The sequence below is a fragment of the Rattus norvegicus genome, chromosome 3, assembly GCF_021556685.1.
Source record: "Rattus norvegicus strain SHRSP/BbbUtx chromosome 3, alternate assembly SHRSP_T2T, whole genome shotgun sequence".
NCBI classification, from domain to species: Eukaryota; Metazoa; Chordata; class Mammalia; order Rodentia; family Muridae; genus Rattus; species Rattus norvegicus.
The window spans coordinates 13,543,260-13,562,793 of record NC_141536.1 but is presented as its reverse complement, the minus strand read 5'-3'; the positions used below and the strand labels follow the sequence as shown (position 1 = coordinate 13,562,793).

Sequence of the window (19,534 nt, the reverse complement as noted above, 5' to 3'; positions counted from 1 at the left end):
GATTCAGACTCAGGTTCACTTGCTGGTGGAGCGAGTAGCATACCAGCTGAGCCTTTTCCCTAAGCTCTCAACTCCCCTCGCTACCACAGAGCACAGCTGTAGGCCAAGTGCCTGCTGCTTCGCTGCCCAGAAGGCCTGCCTTCGTCTCTTTGAATGTGTTCCTTGGGGCTGTTCTATAGCACCTACATGTGGCTTCCTACATCCAGGAGAAGGGATTCCACTGTTGAGCCCCACCCGGCCCTGGGTGTATTAGTTTTTCCTGTTCCTTCCATTGATACAGCAGACACTGGCTTCCCACGGACACTTGAAATACTAACTTGCCTTATTTGGCGTTCCCATGTAGATGTGAGTTCAACACAGATCAGAAGTGGTGAGTGGGTAAAGTTGGTGGTTTGGGGAGACAGGAGGAGCCATCTGCCCTTAGTTTCTCTTATTGCTCCCCTCCCGCCCCAGGCTGTGTTCCTGACTTCCCCTCCCCCGCTCCCAGTAAGCTCCTAGAACAGCCAGGTCTGGGTGGACAGGACTCACAGTGAATGCTGAGCTGAAAGTCCTTGGCCTGCTGGCCGGCTGGGCTGAAGGCCACACACTGATACCGTCCTTCATCACCCAAGTGACTGCTGATGATTCTGAGAACCTGGCCATCCTCCTGCAGCAGGATGTGAGAGTCCCCTGGAAGGAGGGGCCTAGAGAAAAGCCATAGATCAGGCCAGGGTGCTGGTGGGGTTTCCTGGGAATCTCCCACAGGGGAGGGACACCCATGCTGCCCTCCAGCCGGTTGCACACACCACACTCACTGGGTTTCTCAGGTTTCCCTGACCCCTCACCCGGCCCCCCACACTCCACTGAGAGAGTCACTCACTGCCCATCCTTGATCCACTCCACCTGGGGCGTGGGGACCCCTGAGGTCTGACACTCCAACTTCACATCCTCACCAGCCAGGCCCAGCACCTCCTGAGCAGCCCCAGCTCCCAGCAAGGAAGGAGGGACTGGGGGTGGGAAGGAAGGTGAAGGGGGGTGACTCAGACTCCGTGCACCCTGCTGACCACAGGAAGGCCCCTTGGCCTACACACCCTCCACCGAGGAGCTCCACAGAGTGATCAGCACCACGTGTGACGGCTAACCTTGTCAACTGGGTGAGAGTTAGAGTCACCATGGAAGTAAAATCTCACACTGTGTCTGCGAGGAATTTTCTAGATTGGGTTAACCGAGGTAGGAAGACACACCCTAAATATGTGCCCTGGACTACATAGAAAGCAGAAAGCCGGCGGAACACCAGCGTCCATCTCTCCCTGCTTCTTGTGTGTGGATGTGATGGTACTGGCCACCTCATGCTCCCACGGCCATGACATCCTATCAATATCACAGACTGTACCTTTGAACTGTGGGCCCAGATTAACCCTTCACCCCTTAAGTTGCTTACGCTAGTTAACACGGCAACTAAGACTGTCTGGATGTCATCACTTAGTTAGCCATGTGACTGTCCCCTGTGTGGTCTGCTCCGTGGGCTCCTGAGAATAGGGTCTAGGTCTGTGGTGGCCCCTGTGTGCCCCTTGGTCTCTGCTGACACATGCTCAGTTCAGGATACAGCCCGCACTCACTGAACACGGCAAGATTGAAGTCTCTCTGGGCGCGCCCTGCCTGATTCTCAGCCTGGCAGGAATAGAGGCCAGAATGGTTCTCTTGGATCCTTGGGAAGTGGAGGGACCGAGCACCATCCAGGAAGCGATGGGCACTTGCCTCTGGGATCTGAACACAAGAGGCCAGAGCGAATAAGTGTGAACAACAAGGGAACAGAGGCCCACCAAGCTGGCTGGTGACCAGAGCGGAGTTCTCAGTTCCCCAAGAGGACTCTCAAGATGTCCTTTCAGGACGGCAGTTCCCCATTACCCCTGAAGACTGCATTCCCAAAGACATCTGTCATATTCCCATGCCCCCTCAGCACACACACAGAAACATATCTTTATCCAAAAGTCCTAACCCCCATCCCAACTTCCCCCAGAGTCACTCACCTGCTGCCCATCCTTGAGCCACACCACCTCAGGGACTGGAAACCCGCTTGCGTCACACTCCAGTGTTAGAGGCTGCCCAGCTAGGCCTGACACGTTGGCTGTGCGGCCCTCTTCCCGGATGCTGGGGGGCACTTGGGGAGCAAGGAGAAGCAGAAGAGCGGCTCCCACTTTGGTTGAACTTGGCATCTGAGGCAGGCCACCCACATCCAGCCCCTCCCCGAGGTCCTCAGCCTGTCATCGGCCTACCACTGAAACCCCAGGAGACCCTCCTGCCTTCATCTATCCTGGTCCCAGATCTAACCACAAGGGCGGTATGGATCTCAAGTGGACACAGCAGCTTCCCCCTGGGACCAGCACAGCCCCATCCCCCACTATGAGTGGAAGCCATACTCTGACACTCTGTCTAAGAGGCAGGACATATCCAGTTCTACCTTTGACCAGATGCCTCTCCAGAGAGGTCCCCAAGTGGGAACTGCCAAATGTCAGCCCCCGTGTGTCTATAGCCAACCTCCCAAGGAAGTCATTCCCCAGCACGTCAGGGACACAAAGTGGCTGTGAGAGTTGCTCAGGCTGACAGGTCCAGCTCACCCCAACAGTGAGGAGTACCTGCAGCCTCCCTTGTCCTTGTGGAGTTCCTGGTACACAGGCTCAGCTCACCGGTTAGAGGTGCGCTAGAACTCCGTTCAGCTCACACACATGATTGTTTTTTATTAGCTTTGTGTGTGTGAAGGCCAGAGAACAATCTGGGGTGTAATCCCCCAGGTGCCAGCCACCTTCTATGCTTAGAAAGGAATTAGGAGCATATGACATAGGCTGGACCGTGAGCTCCCAGGCGTGTCCTAGCTTTCCCCAGCACAGATCCACACTGTGATGCCCCGCATTTGACATGGGTGCTGAGATCAGAATCAGATCCTCATGGTTACACAGCAAACACTTTAGTGGCCGAGCTTTTGCTGCAGATCTTGACCTGCTGACATCCCCCAGAAGTCTCCACTGTCCCTAGAGATGTACCTGGTGAAATGGGGTACCACTCCCAATACCCTCAAGCCCTAATCCTTTCTGGTCTCTTAGGGGAAGGAATCAAGGTATCCACCATCTACTTTGTAGGGAGCTTTGGGACACTGGAGCCCTGGCATCATTTTGGGTCTCTATGTGGGAGGTGGACACAGGCCTATCGCCAGCCTCCAGGTCTAAGGTCTCGGCTTACCATAGACCACCAGCTTGACTCTCCTGGAAGCAGAGCCCACCTCATTGGTGGCCTGGCACTCGTACTCTCCGCTGTCCGCAAGAGAGACTGAGGACAGGAATAGCGACCCTTCGTTCAGCACCGCCACGTCTGGCCGGCCATTCAGGGCCTCTGAGGATGGGACCCTCCTCCATGTGATTCGTGGCTTTGGAGAACCTGCCAGGGTATATACAATCATCAGGCAAAATGTCGGACACCCCCTCCATGCCTGCACTGTCCCCTCATCTGACTCCTTGTGTACATATTGCTGACCTTCATGATGGGTGGCCTCAGGCCCTGTGTCACCCCCATGTCAGGAGAAGGAAGAGGAAAAGGGAGAGAAGGAAAATGAGGAAGGGGAGGAAGAGGAGGGGCTCTCTCAGATCTTCAGCATGTGTCCCCTGTCTCCACACAGGGCTGAGTGTCCACAGGTACATGAGCAAAACATGCTTTCTGATTCTCAGGGAGGTCAGAGGTACCCTTCCCGGTATCTCCTGCTAGCCCTGAGCTCTCCTTTCTGTGCCAACTCTAACTTTCAAATGACCAACAGTACATTCCTGCCAGCTTTCATTGCTTAACATCCTCCCCCATGAGGGTCAGGGTCTTCACGGTTCCTTGCTATGCCCAAGCCACCAGCACAGCCCACATATACTAGGTACTGGGTGAGTGAACAAGGTGCCAATGGAGCTAGGCACACGCAGTGACAGATGTTGACTCTGCCTGTCCTGTCCTGCCCTTCACAATGTGACAGAATTCATGGTAGCCACACTCCTGGCCACCTCCCAGCACTGAAGAAGAAGCGATAGTGTCCCTGAGTATTCCTTGTGCCAGCCTGTGATGCTATGCCCTTTAGCACTCAGACCCAGAGCCAATTGCCGTCCACCCCTGGGAAGAGTGCCAAATACAGCCTGGGGGTGGAGCAGTCCAGACAGGTTGCATTACAGAGGGACCTTGGGTGAGGCTGGTGAGGCTGAACCCTCATGGTCCAAGGATGGGGGACAGGGGGTGAGAGGACCACACTATGGAACAACTTGAAGGTAGAAGGCTAGTTTGGGTGGCTTGCCCATGGTTGTTCCTGCCTGCTATTTCTAGAGTCCAACACTAGGTGGCACTGTGATCAAGGCTCCCAGCCTCTACCTCGGTGCCTGTTCTGCCTGCTGCTCTAGTGCTGTTCTGGAATCTCCTATCTGCCCAGCTGCTGCAGAACGAGCTGCTGAGGTCAAGGGTGCTTTGCAGGTTCCTCCTGGCTTCTCTACCCACCCATTGCTCATCAGATACGCAGCCCGTGTGAACATGTGATCAATCATGATGGAGATGGCTTGTTTCAGCCCCCGAGTCGTAGACAAGCCCAGGAAGGTGGGTCACTGTGGCAGTGAGGTCTTTGGAAGGTGGTGTGGAACACATTTCCCCTCCTGAGGAATAGGCACACGGCTGGGAGCTGTGACTCACACCTCGTGTCCTACAATCTTACAGCAATGCCATCAGGAGGGACTGGTGTGCCCTCACCATGCAAATGAGGAGACTGAGGCTCAAAAAGAGAGGTAAACCTCCAGGAAATGCAAGGTCAGGCTCTGCTTGGACGTCTGACCCAGAGGTGGCAAGCTGAGCCCTCAACTGCATTGCTCTCCCAAGGCAAACCTAGAAAAGGCTGGCCTGCTTGGAACCATTCTGGGAAAGTATGGGGGAAGAGTGGTAACCCCACAATCTCAATTCAAAAGGACCCAAGAGCTGCCTTTAGCCCAAGCTATCACTTTCCCAGATGCTGGGGACTATGGGGATTCATAGGCAGGCTGACTGGAAGGCAAACCACTGGCCGTGTGACCTTATGCAAACTGCTTAACTTCTCTGGGACAGGATAACCAATACGGAGAAACTAATGGGCATATCTATCCTATAGAGTTGTTGGTGGAACTCCATAACCCAAAGAGGCCACTATATGGTAACCAAGTTCCTGGAACCCAGGCCAGCCCTGCTTCCCTAGCCCCACCCTGGGTTTGGCCTCACCTTGGGCGGGGCACAGCAGACTGGCATTCTCCCCAACCACTCGCTCCAGCAGGTCGTTGGTCTCATTGACGCCCCAGTGTGGTGGCTCTGTGGGAGGTAGCAAGGCCATGTTCATAACCCTCAGGTCTAGCCTTCCCTCCCAGTATGGGCTGGGATGAGGGATCTCCTCCCAGAGCCCCAGGCCCCAGCCTCCCAGGGAGGCCAGCATTCTAGGCTGGGCCTGTGCCTCAAACACAAGAGGTATAATAGGGTCATGTCAGTGTCCTTCCAACTGTGGCTTGCATCCAGTTCCCAACAGTGAAAATGCTAGAATATTCCAGAATATTCTGTGGGTCATACATAATTCCCTAGCGACCTTGTCTAACACTGGATCACCTTGCAGAGATATGGGCCAGGGTGGAGAGAGGGAGGGATCAAGGGAGGGAGGGATGGGGAGATGGAGAGAGGGAGGGAGAGAAGGAGGGAGGGAAGGAGAGAGGGGAATGGAGAGAGGCAGGACTCACCCAGCACTTGGAGCTCTAGCTTCCAGGTATCTGTGCCAGAGCTACTGGAGGCCTCGCAGTGGTACAGCCCAGTGTCAGAGGTCTTGACAGCAGCAAAGTGAACGGAGCCTGGGGGTCCCTCACCCATCAGGACCATCCCATCCTTGAACCAGTTCAGCTGAGGCTGGGGGTTGCCCTCGGCCACACAGTTCAGATCAAGAGCTTCTCCAGCCAGTACCTTCAGGACCCTCGGGCCAGGCTGCACCTGAGGGGGAACTGGCAGGGTTCCAAGGATGGGCATCAAGGTGGGACAGCTAGTTAAAGGTCTCAGAGCTCCAGCCCATACAATAACCCTGACATGAGCGGGCAGCAAAATCATCACAGGGGTGGGAAGTCTAAGGCAAGCCACTCCTCATTGCAAAATAGAGCGATCAGAACCCACGTGGCCTTCCCCACATCCTGAAAGGGCAGATTCTATCTTTTGCCTGGACCCCTGAATACACTCAGTGCATTTATCCCCCATCCCCACCATGTGCTCTGTGCCATTTGGGACCTGTCATCTGCTCTACACCAGCGTAGTGGGCATGTGGGGAAACTGAGGCACTGAAGGCAGGGCTAACTCAGAATGGCCCGGCCAGACTGGAGCAGTACAGTCTGAGCAGCCACACAATCCCAGCTCTGTTCTCTCCCCACACTGAGGCTCTATGCACCAGCCGAGCCTCAGTTTCCCCTTGATGCAGTCAGAAGGAGAGGTGAGGAGGCACCCGCTCCCAGCAGCCCCCAGCCATAGCTATGCTTTTCAACCATTTCCCCACACTCTATCCCGAGAGTCCTCCTGCAGGGTGGAGAATGCCACACCCAGTTTGAAGATGGGGAAACTGAGGCATGTAAAGATTTCTCTCCTCTTCCAGATGAAAGGAGTTGAAGACTGTAGCCCTGGGTCTGTGTGTCTGGCGGTCCAGGCCGCTTCTAGAAGGTCCAACCTGTGCAAGCTAGGAGCATACGCAGGACCCAGGCCAACCTGCTCTCCTGAGCCATCAGAGAAGCTGAGGAGGACCCTGATATTGTCCCAATTTCTAAGACACAGTCAAAGATGAGCCCGGGCTTTGGAACCTAGCAGAGTAGCTGCCTGGCTGTGCTTGGGAGAGGCCCAGGAGCATGGAGATGCCCATGTCACAGCCTCCGTGCCATGCCCACCGTCTTTGTCACACCTTGGGCTGCCCTGTTCTCAGCACCTGACTATCCGTATCCCTTCCAATGATTACAGCGTGGGCACGATCATGGCCCCGCTTTACACGGTTCAGAGAGATCACACAGCAAGTTGGTATCAATACTGAACAAGATTCAGCCTGCTGTGCCATTCTCAGCCCTGCTTCCCACTTCCACCCTCACCCTCCTCAGGGTTCTTTTTCTCTCCACCCTCAACCCGGGCCTCAGCCTATGTATCTGCAAAATGGGAGGCTGGCTCGGATAGGGCTGTCGAGCATCTGCGGAGCATTGAGGATGCTTGATCTCCAGGGCAGACGATGTGTCTAGCCGCCCAGCTAGGGTGTGAAGGACACAGAGGAACCCTTGCAGCTGTTCCGCATTACCCACAGTCCGAGTACAGACTTCAAGTCATTATCAACGATGTGGAACGCTCACTGCCTCTCCACCCTTCTTTCTTAGGCCCATGAGAATAGCACGTGGGATAGGCCATGCTTGGTCCTGTCTTATGGTCTTCCCAGGGCTCTGGCTTGGGACGACTTCTTTTGAATGGGACCACTCCAGGGACCCCTAAGCATGCTGAGGACCAGGACCACAGTGAGTGAGCATTTAGACCTTGGCCACAGAGGGACGGAGGGGTACAGTGGTGGCTGGAAGATCAGGAGCCTCTCCCAGCATCAGTGAGCCTGTTACAGAGGCGCAACGCCAATCAGACAGAGAGCCTTGGAACCCCTGCCCCCCGTATGTATCCCTAGGCTTGGTCCCCACTGAGTGCTGTTCTTGGGGGGCCTCTTTTAACAGTCCTTCCAGGCCCTGAGTCAGGGAGAGGAATGACCGGTCTGGCACTGTAGAGCCTGAGAGAGTAGAGGGAAAGGCAAGGCAGGGAGATCAGGGGTGGAGTAAGAACCCTGTGCGCCCTACCTTGAACTCCGAGGATGTAGCGGCGAGATGTGGCCCCTGCGGGGTTGCTGGCTGTACACTCATAAAGGCCGCTGTCACCCACCTGGGTCTGCACCAGGCGCAGGGAGCCTGATGAGAGGAGCTCATACCTGTGGGGTGGAGGGACATCAGTGAGATCTCATTCCACTCTGACCGGAGAAAGGCTTGAAGACCCATCTTCACGGATCTAGCGGCTGTCTCCTCCAGGCAGCCTTCCCAGACTGAAGTCAAATCTACCTTCTGGCCTCAACTCCAGCCCCTACTCTGATTCCAAAAGCCAGGGTCAGCCCCTCTCAGTTGTAGCACATGTAGAGAGATGGTTGGGTGCCAACCCACACTCCCAGCCTTCTTAGCTGTGTGACCCAGGGCATGAACTGGGTTTTCGTTTCATCATCTATAAAATGGGGCTGCATCCCTGGGGCTCTGGCACCCCCACCTCCATGCATCACTGATTGGTGGTAATGTCTCTTGTTCTCAGCACATCTGTTTGTCAGGAGGCTGGACTCCCTTTGTTTTCAGAGAGAAATCCACCAGCCCCAAGCACTCAGTGTTTGAGTTCTCGGGCTCTCCTACCCAGAACCAGGCCTCTTGGAGAGTCACTGTCCAGCCCTCTCAGGGGCCCATGAGAAGAAACTTTGCAGACCCTCTCCGAGATCTGGCCCACCTTACCAGTCCCCTGACCCTCCCCACAAGGCTACATGACACTAGCCAGACTCCAGCAGCTGGGATGGACCCTGAGGAGCCCCGCAGACATGATGTCAACCCCATCTGTGCTGGCTCCAAGGAGCAGAGGCTGCAGCCTGTGGCCCTGACATGCGGAACAAGTGCTCACATCAGGGACAGAGGACCCCAGGATCAATCGTCAACCTAGAGGTGGCCCCAGATCTTCAGATGGGCTTTAGCCTGGTTTCCCACTCCACGCATTCACCTCTGCAAAAACTGCATCACGGGGCCCCTGGCAGGATACTTGGGAGCCAACCCTGCAGCCCCCACCTTTCTCCATGCAACTGCTAGGTTGCGTGGTTTCCAACCACACCCAGGTTGTCATCACTGGCCTTGCCTCATCTGTAAGTGAGGTGATAACCTCCCTACCCAGAACCTTCTATCTGGTTCCAGTATCCAGCAGGCATTGTACACAGCTTTGAGTGACCTGCAAGCCAATGGCATGCAGTCTACAAACTGAACTACACTCCGGGCCCTTGGCACCTGTCTTTCCTATAACCAATCACAGTCATCTGTTTTTGCAGAAGTTGGAAGGGAGTGGTGTGTGCTCACTGTGCCATAAGGAAGAAATGGATAACTGTGTACCCTCAGTTCAGATGAGCAGGCTTACGCTTGCAGGGGCTGAGAGGACTTGGGCCTGCCCAGAAAAGTGGCTATTTGCTCTGAGTGCCAAGGTAACCATAGTAAGCTCTGGGGACAGGGCCTGGAGGGATCTATGCAGAGCATGCCCTCCCCTCCCCCCTCACCACTCTCACCCCAGGCCCTGTCCCACCCCTCAGAGCTCAAGTTTGCTTGACTCCTGCAGCTCCGAGCCTGCTGTGAGGCAGTTCTTCATCCTTTAGGCAGGTACACTTCCTCCAGGAAGGCCACCGTTATGCCTCTGGGCTGGCAAGCCCATCTGTGGTCTCCCATTGCTTTACTCAGCTCATGACACTGGAAGCCTCTGTCTTCCAGTCCAGTGGGATACCCTTTATCCCCAGACCCTAACAGAACAGTGTCTATGGCCACTCAGTGTGAGCTCCCAACACGGCTCAGAGACAAAGGAAAGCCGCTGTCCTGGTCCAGGGCTGGCTAGACATGCTTGGGAGGTGCTGGACAGGGGCTTCCAGGCAGCTTCCACCTGCTCCCCCAGCTCCCCAAAGCCCTTCCAAGAGCTCAGTAGGAAAATACTGGGCAGGGCTGGTAGGAGGTACACAGAAGTCCAGACGCTTCAAGCCACGAGCTGCTGGGGATGGGGCTTCTCCAAGGCTCTGCAGCCAGATGACTCTTCACAGCACCCAAGGGAGCACTTGGATTCAAGGGGAGTTTCCTGTTTATGATGTCCATTGGCTGAGACCTTGCAGTCCAGGGCCAGTCATACACAGATGTCAGAAGGCTGGGACAGAGGATCGGCAGGGGCCCACAGTGACCCTGGCAGATCCTCCCTGGCAGAGAGTGGCCAACAAACCTGGTCTGCCCAGATGGTTCAAAATACACCTGGTGGGAAGTACACCTGGTGGGAAGTACTTGGTGAGAAGTACACCTGGTAGGAAGTACACCTGGTGGGAAGTACACCTGGTGGGAAGTACACCTGGTAGGAAGTACACCTGGTGGGAAGTACACCTGGTGGGAAGTACTTGGTGAGAAGTACACCTGGTAGGAAGTACACCTGGTGGGAAGTACATCTGGTGGGAAGTACCCTGGTGGGAAGTACACCTGGTGGGAAGTACTTGGTGAGAAGTACACCTGGTGGGAAGTACACCTGGTGGGAAGTACACCTGGTGGGAAGTACACCTGGTGGGAAGTACATCTGGTGGGAAGTACCCTGGTGGGAAGTACACCTGGTGGGAAGTACTTGGTAGGAAGTACCCTGGTGGGAAGTACACCTGGTGGGAAGTACTTGGTGAGAAGTACACCTGGTAGGAAGTACACCTGGTGGGAAGTACATCTGGTGGGAAGTACCCTGGTGGGAAGTACACCTGGTGGGAAGTACTTGGTGAGAAGTACACCTGGTGGGAAGTACACCTGGTGGGAAGTACACCTGGTGGGAAGTACACCTGGTGGGAAGTACATCTGGTGGGAAGTACACCTGGTGGGAAGTACATCTGGTGGGAAGTACCCTGGTGGGAAGTACACCTGGTGGGAAGTACTTGGTGAGAAGTACACCTGGTGGGAAGTACACCTGGTGGGAAGTACACCTGGTGGGAAGTACACCTGGTGGGAAGTACTTGGTGAGAAGTACACCTGGTAGGAAGTACACCTGGTGGGAAGTACACCTGGTGGGAAGTACTTGGTGAGAAGTACACCTGGTGGGAAGTACATCTGGTGGGAAGTACCCTGGTGGGAAGTACACCTGGTGGGAAGTACACCTGGTGGGAAGTACTTGGTGAGAAGTACACCTGGTGGGAAGTACTTGGTGAGAAGTACACCTGGTGGGAAGTACTTGGTGAGAAGTACACCTGGTGGGAAGTACACCTGGTGGGAAGTACTTGGTAGGAAGTACCCTGGTGGGAAGTACACCTGGTGGGAAGTACTTGGTGGGAAGTACATCTGGTGGGAAGTACACCTGGTGGGAAGTACACCTGGTGGGAAGTACTTGGTAGGAAGTACCCTGGTGGGAATTACACCTGGTGGAAGCATCCACAGCCCACACATGCCTGCCCGTCCTGTGCATCTACGTCCAGCCAGCTCCTGAAGCCATTAGGGTACTTATCACAGATGCGATCTCTGATGTTATCTGTGTGGAATCAGATAATGCTCAGGTTTCTACTTTATTGTCGTTCTTAGCACACAGTAGGTGCACATGAATATTTGGTAGAAGTTACAGCTGCCCTCTGTCCATGTATACATGCTTTCCCCACCTTCACTTACACAGTCTCCTCTCGCACTGTCTCAATACAGCTGTGCTGCTCTCTGGACCTCCTCAAGGCCGAATTGACCCAGCCCTTCCCTGAAGCTTCCCCAGACACTTCCATGCAGGAATTCTAGAACCTAGGCTCACTCGTTTGTGATTTACTCATTCATTGAGAGCGTCCCCAGATTCCTAATGACCAGGGTGTCTGTGTTTCTCTTCTTGGGCTGCTGAGAATCTTGGTACTTGTCTATCCTGGTCCCTCCCGCTGCTACAGGGGTCATCTTGCTGCCTCTGGCTATCAGAGGTCATTGTGCAATGCTTTCAATCCTATCAAAGAAGTACACAGTAGGGCTGGAGGTTGGAGAAGCTGCCCTGTCCACTGTCCACACATCTCAGCATATGCCTACTATGTGCTGTGTGTACAGCAGTGTCTGTGGGCCAGGGCATCCTTAAGCCCAGGGTGGGGAAGCGTTCAGCTGAGTGGCACAGTCCCTCATCAGGAAGTCACAGATGAAAATGCTGAACTGGGGAAACTGAGGAGAGGGCATGATAGCCTTTCGGGGAGGGGGAAGAAGGGAGAAGGGGCTGCACCATGGCTACTAGGTAATGAAAATGTAGGCTGCTCATGCTGATAACAGGGATGGGCCGATGTCAGCAATGGCCGCCAGCTCTCGTGTACTTCCTGTGTATATTTACACCGTTGAATACCTGCTGAGGTGCCTTCTCATTCAACACTCAACAGCCATACCTCAGGACAGAGCCCTCATGGGTTCCATCACTGTATTTAGTAGAACAGAGGTCAGAGAGATAAGCTCTGTTGTCGATGCCACTCAGCTGACCAGAAACAATGGCACCTGGCCCTCAGATCGTGCCACCCACCGTGACTCCCCATCACTTTGGTGGCCAAAAGTTTGGGGTCTGATGTTTGGCTAACAAAGGGAGCCATTGGTCATGGTACACTGAGAACCAGACTGGTCACCAGCTCACTAGCTCTGAGGCTCCACCAAGGCAGAGAGCTCTACATCCGGCCTCTTAGGTACCCTGTCCTCCGACACTGGCTTAAATCAGTCAGCCCCATAAAGAGACCGGTGGGTGGGCTGGCTGTCCTTCAGGGTCCAAGGGAGTAGGCAAAGAATGAAGAGAGACTGTGACCACTGGAAGCCTGGAGCAGCCATATCCCCTTGCTACCACTCCCCTTTTGGAATTAGGGATCTGGCCCTGTGTGGGTCCCTGGCTTGATGCCTTGGGAGCAGGAGCAGAAGCCAGGAGCACTTCCAGCTGCCCCCACTCCACAGCAGAATCCCTAAACAAACATTAAACATTGTTGCCTAGCAACACACCCCAGCCCAGCATCCCAGCTGAGGAGAGGGATGCTCTCTGGCCACCATCACAAGCTGGACCCTTTCACATCGCAGAAAGGAAGGCTGAGGCCTGGGGAAGAGATGGATCTTGTTTGAGTTGGATGACACTGGGCAGGGTCCCCCCAGGCCCTTCAGTGTCTAGTCTGATCCGGCACAGAGCCGGCATGAGCTGTCCCTAACCCGTGCAGCCTGCTTTAGTTTTGCATTGGTGACTGGGAGGCATCTGCAAAAACAACAGTTCCGGGACAGTGGGATCAGATAGCCAAAGACCACATCTTAATCTTGTCCTTAGATGCTTGCTCTGAGGCCTGACGGCCAAAGGAGGCAACCCAGGAGGCAGAGAGGAATGTATGAGTAGAGCCACCACCCAGCAGCACCATTTATATTATGAAACTGTCGGAGGGTATGTCCCAAACAGCAGAACAGCTCTTAGTAACACCAGGGCAGCCCGAATGCAGACAGCACACAGTCCCACACCAGCAGGAGAGGGCAGAAAGACCAGGCGTTTGGCTATGCGAGAAAGAACCCAGTATCCAGGGCAGAAGCCAGACCCACCAAGTTCATATAGGAGTATGTATGTATGAGGCCATAGGAAAGGAGGGGGACTCAGGTGGACGTCAGGGTCTCTTGGCTTCTCCAGCCCTGAGCCCACTTTCTCCAGTAAGCTCTGACTTGGGAGGTATTAGAGACAGCCCTGGTTCAGAATATTCTTTTCTGGGAAAAGAAGGCAGCCTGCTAACGTGCAGTGTGTATTCATATGTGTGTGTCTCACCTCTATGTGTGCCTCTGAGTGTGCTGTCCCTGGGTGTCCAGCGGAGGGAGGAAGAAAATCTCATTCTAGTTCACCCTCCCCCAGCCCCTGGTTCTCTCTCTTCCTCTGTGGCCCCAGCATGACGACATTTGCGGCAGCCCGCTCCAGGGTGGCCTGCTGGCTGGGCCCACCACTCAGAGGCCGTAGCGGCCCAACACATCCTGACTCTGACTCCAGCCAGCCGCTTACACAGCATTACCAGGGAAGCTAAGGCAGGGCAATGCCTTTCTAGGGACCAGAACTTTGGGCCAGGCTTCATTTTGCTCAGAGAAGGAAGAACGTTAGGGGTCACCTGAGGCATGCCGAGACCAATCTAGATCTCAAGCAAGCAGACACCTCCAGCTCATGGAAGGAAGAGAGCTCTTCCGTTTCTAGAATGGGTCTGGAAACTGAGCCCTGGGGCTCTTCCAAGAAGGAAGAGGAGTAGGCAGGGAGAGGGGGGAGGGCTGAAGTAGCACAGACCACAAGCCTGTCTCCCCTTCAGTGTCTCTTGAAGCTTATCAATCTCTATGTTGTGGCTGTGGGGTGGGGGCAGGAGAGCCATGCTCTCTGTGTGTGAGTGGAGACATGCTTAGCTTCCGGCTCCAAGAAAGCCTAAAGAACCTCAAACACACCCGTCTAGTTTGTTTAAAATACAATTAAAGGAACAGAGGCGCTAAGCAGCCACCCGGGGATGGAAACACCTGTGTCACTAGCCGACGGAGCGAGTATCAGGAATGTTCTCGAATCGCCTGTGGTGAGCACTGCACAATTGTAAATGTACTAAAACCAAAACCCACTGAACCGGGCAAGTGAAAGAAGGGAGCCGCTGCCCTGTATTAGAGGGGGACTTCCAAAAGCTATTCATGGGACAGTTCCAAAGTCAACAGACAGGGTAAGATGAGCGCTGTGGTGTGTGTGTGTGTGTGTCTGTCTGTCTGTCTGTCTGTCTGTCTGTCTCTGTGTGTGTGTGTCTGTCTGTCTGTCTGTGTGTGTGTGTGTGTGTGTGTGTGTGTTGGAGGGGGGTATGGGTGAGTGCACACACTGTATCCAGAGGCCAGAGAGGGCATTGATCTCCTGGAGCTGTAGTCACAGAAGCTTGTGACCCACCTAATCTGGTTGCTAGGAGCTGAACTTGGGTCCTCTGCAAGAGCGGGATGTGCTCTAAACTGCTGCGCCATCTTACCAGCCCTGGGACGACAACTGCCTCAGTGTGTCTGTGAGTGGCTGCAGCAGGAGTGAGGTGTGAAGCGAATGGCTGTCTTACCATCTGTGACATCTAAGCATCGGACAGCCATCCCAGCAGGAGAGCAGGATTTGCAGAACGTCCACTTTGCAGATGTCAAAGATGGCTGAGAGTAGCCAAGGGCCACCTGCGCTTCCCAGTCAGAACAGAAGCTGGAGCATCTAGTGTCTTCCCCAACCTTAGTCCTCCTCTGAATCCCCATCCTGGGCACACTGACTGCCTTAAAGATAAATTCCCAGAATCCCTCAAGTCCAGAGAGAAGCGATGGGAATCTTCCAGAAGGATACCAGTAAAAGCAAAGGAAGAGAACATATTCTATGACCGCTGTTTCTCGGGAGGTCCTAGGAGATTTACAGCTCCCTGTTGATCCATTAACGCATCAGGCTGGAGGGGTGAACAACTGGAATTTGCTTCCCATTTCAGTAACAAGTCATAAACAAACACTACAGCCGCTGCCTGGCAAGGAGCAAACACTAGCCTTGGGGGTGGGGGGTAGGCTCTCCCTACCCCACCCCAACACCCCTCACCACCATCTCATCCCATGGCCTGCTCGAGGACACTGTGAGGCCCACCGAAGGCCAGCTCTTTGAGCTCCATGTGAATTCGGTGATACATGGCTGCGAGATTTGGAAGGATTCGGGAAGCAGATGTTCTGAGGGACACGTGGGGGTGGTGGGGGTGAGAGCCAACCGCTGGAGACCTTCTTCTTGGTCTGAGGCGTCTCAAAGACTTTGCCAAGACTGATGTCACAGCCTGTGCTGCAGTGCATCTCCCCCGCTCCAGGTCAAGGACTCCAGGAATTTAGAGACTCACTTACTGGCTGGAAGTAGCCATTGACAGCCCCTCCTGAGGCAGAATTCTGTGCCACTAACAGCCCCTTGCAGTGTCCCCAGTGAAAAGAAGCAGGCAAGCCGCCAGACACCTGCTCTACATAGTGGCTGTAGAGGCCACTTGTGTCTTGGTCAAGATGTACATCCCACCCTAGCTCTGGTCTTTCTTACTCTAATGACCCCGAGGGTCACACCCCAGCCCAGGAACCCTCAGCATCTTGGTACAGCTCAGAAAGCAGGTCACTGGGCAAACAAGAAGCAAGGTGACCTACAGGACCTAGGACACAGAAGCTCACATCTGAAGTTCAGGATGTGGAGATCTATAAAGTGTGTGATGTGTCACGGGCCACATTTGCAGAAGCCCTTAAGGCTTCCCCGAGTCTCAAGGTCACGTGTACCAACTTAGGTCACAACCATTTTGACACCAGTCTCCCTCCAACCCAAGCTGGGCATCTTACTAGCCCCACACACTGGGACTGGGTACCTGTTGGTGACAGGCAGCAGAGGGTGGGCATCCTTGGTCCAGGTGACCAGTGGAGTCGGAGAGCCTTGGGCCTCGCAGTCCAGGGTTGCCTCTTCACCAGCCTTGACTGTCACTCTCAGAGGGGCATCTGTAGCCTGAGAGTCATTTATCTTGATCCTGGGCTTGGCTGTTGGGAGAAGTAACACAGTGGGAGCAAAAGCAAGTGTCTAGCAGATGGCTCCCATGGATAGCAGAGAGTGAAGTCACCTTTACCTTTAGGGAGGTTCAGAGAGCACTGAAGAAGCCCAGTCATGACAATAGAAAGCACAGCCCGCCCCCTTGACTGTCCATCACTCTGATATGCTATCTCCCATTGGTCAACCTTTTCATTCCTGGGAATAGGAGCCGCAGCATGCAGCATGAACTCGTTCTCGCTTCTTCAAAGCCCCAAAGGGGATTTAGAATGATTTACACACATCATTTCTCTGCTTGGCCAAGGACTCTTCATGGACGAGGCTACCTCAGTACTGACTCCCACACCCATAGTTTGCTCAGCATGCACTTGCTCACAGAATTAGGTCAGAAACAAGTCACGTGCTGGGGGTGTCCGAACACCACCATGGCTTCCCACGTATACCACACTGTTTCTTCTGACCATAAACTCATTAAGTCCCACGGAGCTTAGGCTGGACTTTATAGTTGTAGAACATGACCTTGAACTCCTGATCCTCCTGTCTCTGGCTTCTGGAGACTGAGATTACAGGTGTTCACTACCATACCCACCCGGTTTTGTTTTATTTTTTTTAAAACAGGATCTCACTGCCTAGCCCTGGCTATCCCGGAACTCACTATGTAGACCAGGCTGGCTTCAGATGCACAGCCATCATCTGCCTCTGTCTCCTAAGTGTCGGATCTAAAAGGTGCGTTCTCTCATACTTGGCAGATTAAAAAAAAAAAAAAAAAAAAAAGGCGTCGGGGGTTGGAACCTGGTGCCTCATGTATGTTAGGTAAGTATTCTGTATCCCAAATCCCCATTGTTTTATGACAAACCTATTTAACAGCAAACAACCAGCTTTGGTTCACAACCTAGACTTACCCCCTGAGGGCCCAGCCCTGAGGGAGTGGCTGGGAACGACTCTTACTCTGGTCCAGGCAGCATTTTGAGTTTACAGGGAATACTGAGTCTCAACTGACCAGTACGCAATTGATTACTTAATCTCAGTAATGATGGGCGCTACTAAGGGGTTGTCCCACCCAGAGTTTACAACAGCTGTTTGATCCAGCTGGGGGTCTGACACAAGAGAGAAGTGGGTTGGTCCCAGAGGAAGAAGCACATTGAGAGAGCACATCAAAGAAGCCAAGAGGTCAGAGAGTTGGGACAGGGCTGGGGGGCAGAGGAGGGTGAGGGCAGGGTGAGGAACAGAGGAAGGTGAAGAGAGAGGGTGTTGCAGGGCATATGAGTCCTGTGTCTGTTCAGGGCTTGGTTCTGTGAGCCCCTGTGGCACCCCTCCCAGCCATCGCTCTCCCATCAGGATCCATGACACTCACTATTAACGGACAGCCACATCTCCTGGCTGGAGAAGCCCACGCTGTTGGTGGCTGTGCACACATAAGCACCTGCATCCTGTGGGGATGGCTGAACAATGACCAGGGTACCATTTCTGCTCACACTGTAATGGTCGCTGGTAGTCAGGGTGTTGGTTTCCTAGGACAGAACCACGGTGACGACATCAGAGTTCACGCTCTGTCCCAGGATGCATCAAGTTGACCTCTCTGGCCCCCCTACTCCCAAAGGTTACAAGTTCTGCCTACCTTGGTCCAGGTGATGGTAGGGGTAGGGACCCCCGAAGCCATGCAGGGGAGGGAAGCTGGCACTCCTTCCTTGGTGACGTGGTGGGTGGCAGTTGGATGGATTCTAGGTGGCACTTTTATAAATAGACCAAAATTTTATAAACCAAGGTACCTAATGGCCAAGGCCCAAAAGCAACCCAAATGTCCCCCAGGGATGACTGGATAAGTAACAGGGACGTGTGCCCATAATGAAATAGTACTCAGCCTTCAAAAAAAAAAAAAAAAAGAAGCATCAGTGGTTTCTGGGTAGAGGTGCAGAACACCGAGGGTTTTTAAGACAGGGAAAACATCAAGTTGAGACCACCAAGGTGGGAACACATGACAGATAAGCACAAAGCAGTGGACTTGGCTGGGGACGCCAGGCCTGGGCCAGCTGTTAGCACAGGCTGAGTAGTGGCGGCGGCTGTTGATACTGAGGGAGGCTGAGGTGAGGGAGAGGAATTCACGAGATATTTTTGCCTATCTGCTTAATTTTTTCAAGAAATCCATTTGGAAAGCAAAACCTATAGTCTACCCAGGCTTTGTACTACAGGTGTCCTAGTGACCTTGGAGAGGCGGAGCCAAGAGGACCCCAAGTTCCGGTCTGCCTGGGCAATATAGTGAAAATCTGTCTCAAAACGAAATTACAAATAAGGGGTGGGAGACACAGCTTGGTGGCAAAGCGCTTGTCTGACAGGCTCATGGCTAAGGGGTTCCACTCCCACCACTAGGAAGAAAAGAAGGAAGAGGGTGGAGAAAGAAGAGGGGGAAGAAGGAAAAGGAAAAGAACACAGAGAGGGGGAACTGGGGTGATGCTCAGTCAATAAAGTGTTTGCTGGATAGGCATGAGGAGCTGAGCTTGGTTCCCAGCACCCACATATAAGGCAGCTTCTGTGCTGTGCATGGGCAGAGCTCTCTGACCGGCTGATGACCATTAACGTGTAAGGTGGGGAGAGACAGGAAGATGCTCAGTGTTAACCCCTGACTTCTAAGTGCACACACGCTATCCAGTGTACATGCACAATGAAAGGAGAGCACTCTAAGCTAGGCATGTTGGTGCACACCATTAAATCCAGCACTCAGGAGGCAGAAGCACACAGATCTCTGTGAGTTCAAAGCCAGCCTGGTCTACATAGAGTTACAGGCCAACCAGGGCTACATAGTAAGACTCTGTCACAAAGAGAGAAGGTGAAGGGGTGAGACAGAAAGAGACAGACAGACAGAGAGACACAGAGACAGAGACAGAAAGGGGGCATACAGACACACAGAGAGAAAGACAGAGGGACAGAGACAGAACATTTAGAAGTGGACAGTGTCTGGGAATGTGTTTTACACCTTTGGATTCAACACTAAGAAAACATCGGGAATGACCAACCTTTTGTTGGTCTGATATTTAAAAGAAATCCAACAGGAGAAGGAAATTGGCTCAATCCATGGCCACATGGCTGGTGGTTATTGAATCTGTCCCAGACACAGGCTGCCTGTGCTGAGAACAGCTGCTCAGTCTCTCTGCTCAGGACTTTGTATAAACCACGTAATCGCTCAGTCCCTGGATTCCAGGATGGGCCAGAAAGCTAAACTGACTTGGATTCC

At 53.7% G+C, this 19,534-nt stretch overlaps 1 protein-coding gene across 2 annotated transcripts in view; it reads right to left on the bottom strand.

Moving 5' to 3' along the window:
* Nucleotides 1–19,534, bottom strand: part of Hmcn2 (hemicentin 2) — a 149,299-nt gene that overhangs the window by 76,606 nt on the left and 53,159 nt on the right. For both annotated transcript variants that reach the window (XR_015684241.1, XM_087655099.1), the window contains exons 20-30: nt 17,924–18,036; nt 17,660–17,816; nt 16,133–16,298; nt 7,848–7,975; nt 5,742–5,996; nt 5,239–5,325; nt 3,217–3,411; nt 2,010–2,140; nt 1,599–1,746; nt 860–986; nt 529–683 (exon numbers count right to left, since the gene is read on the bottom strand). Coding sequence is in view for 1 of the 2 variants with exons in the window: in XM_087655099.1 (XP_087511225.1) it covers nt 529–683; nt 860–986; nt 1,599–1,746; nt 2,010–2,140; nt 3,217–3,411; nt 5,239–5,325; nt 5,742–5,996; nt 7,848–7,975; nt 16,133–16,298; nt 17,660–17,816; nt 17,924–18,036 (1,662 nt within the window). In the remaining variant the exon portion in view is untranslated. The remainder of the gene's footprint in view (nt 1–528; nt 684–859; nt 987–1,598; nt 1,747–2,009; nt 2,141–3,216; nt 3,412–5,238; nt 5,326–5,741; nt 5,997–7,847; nt 7,976–16,132; nt 16,299–17,659; nt 17,817–17,923; nt 18,037–19,534) is intronic.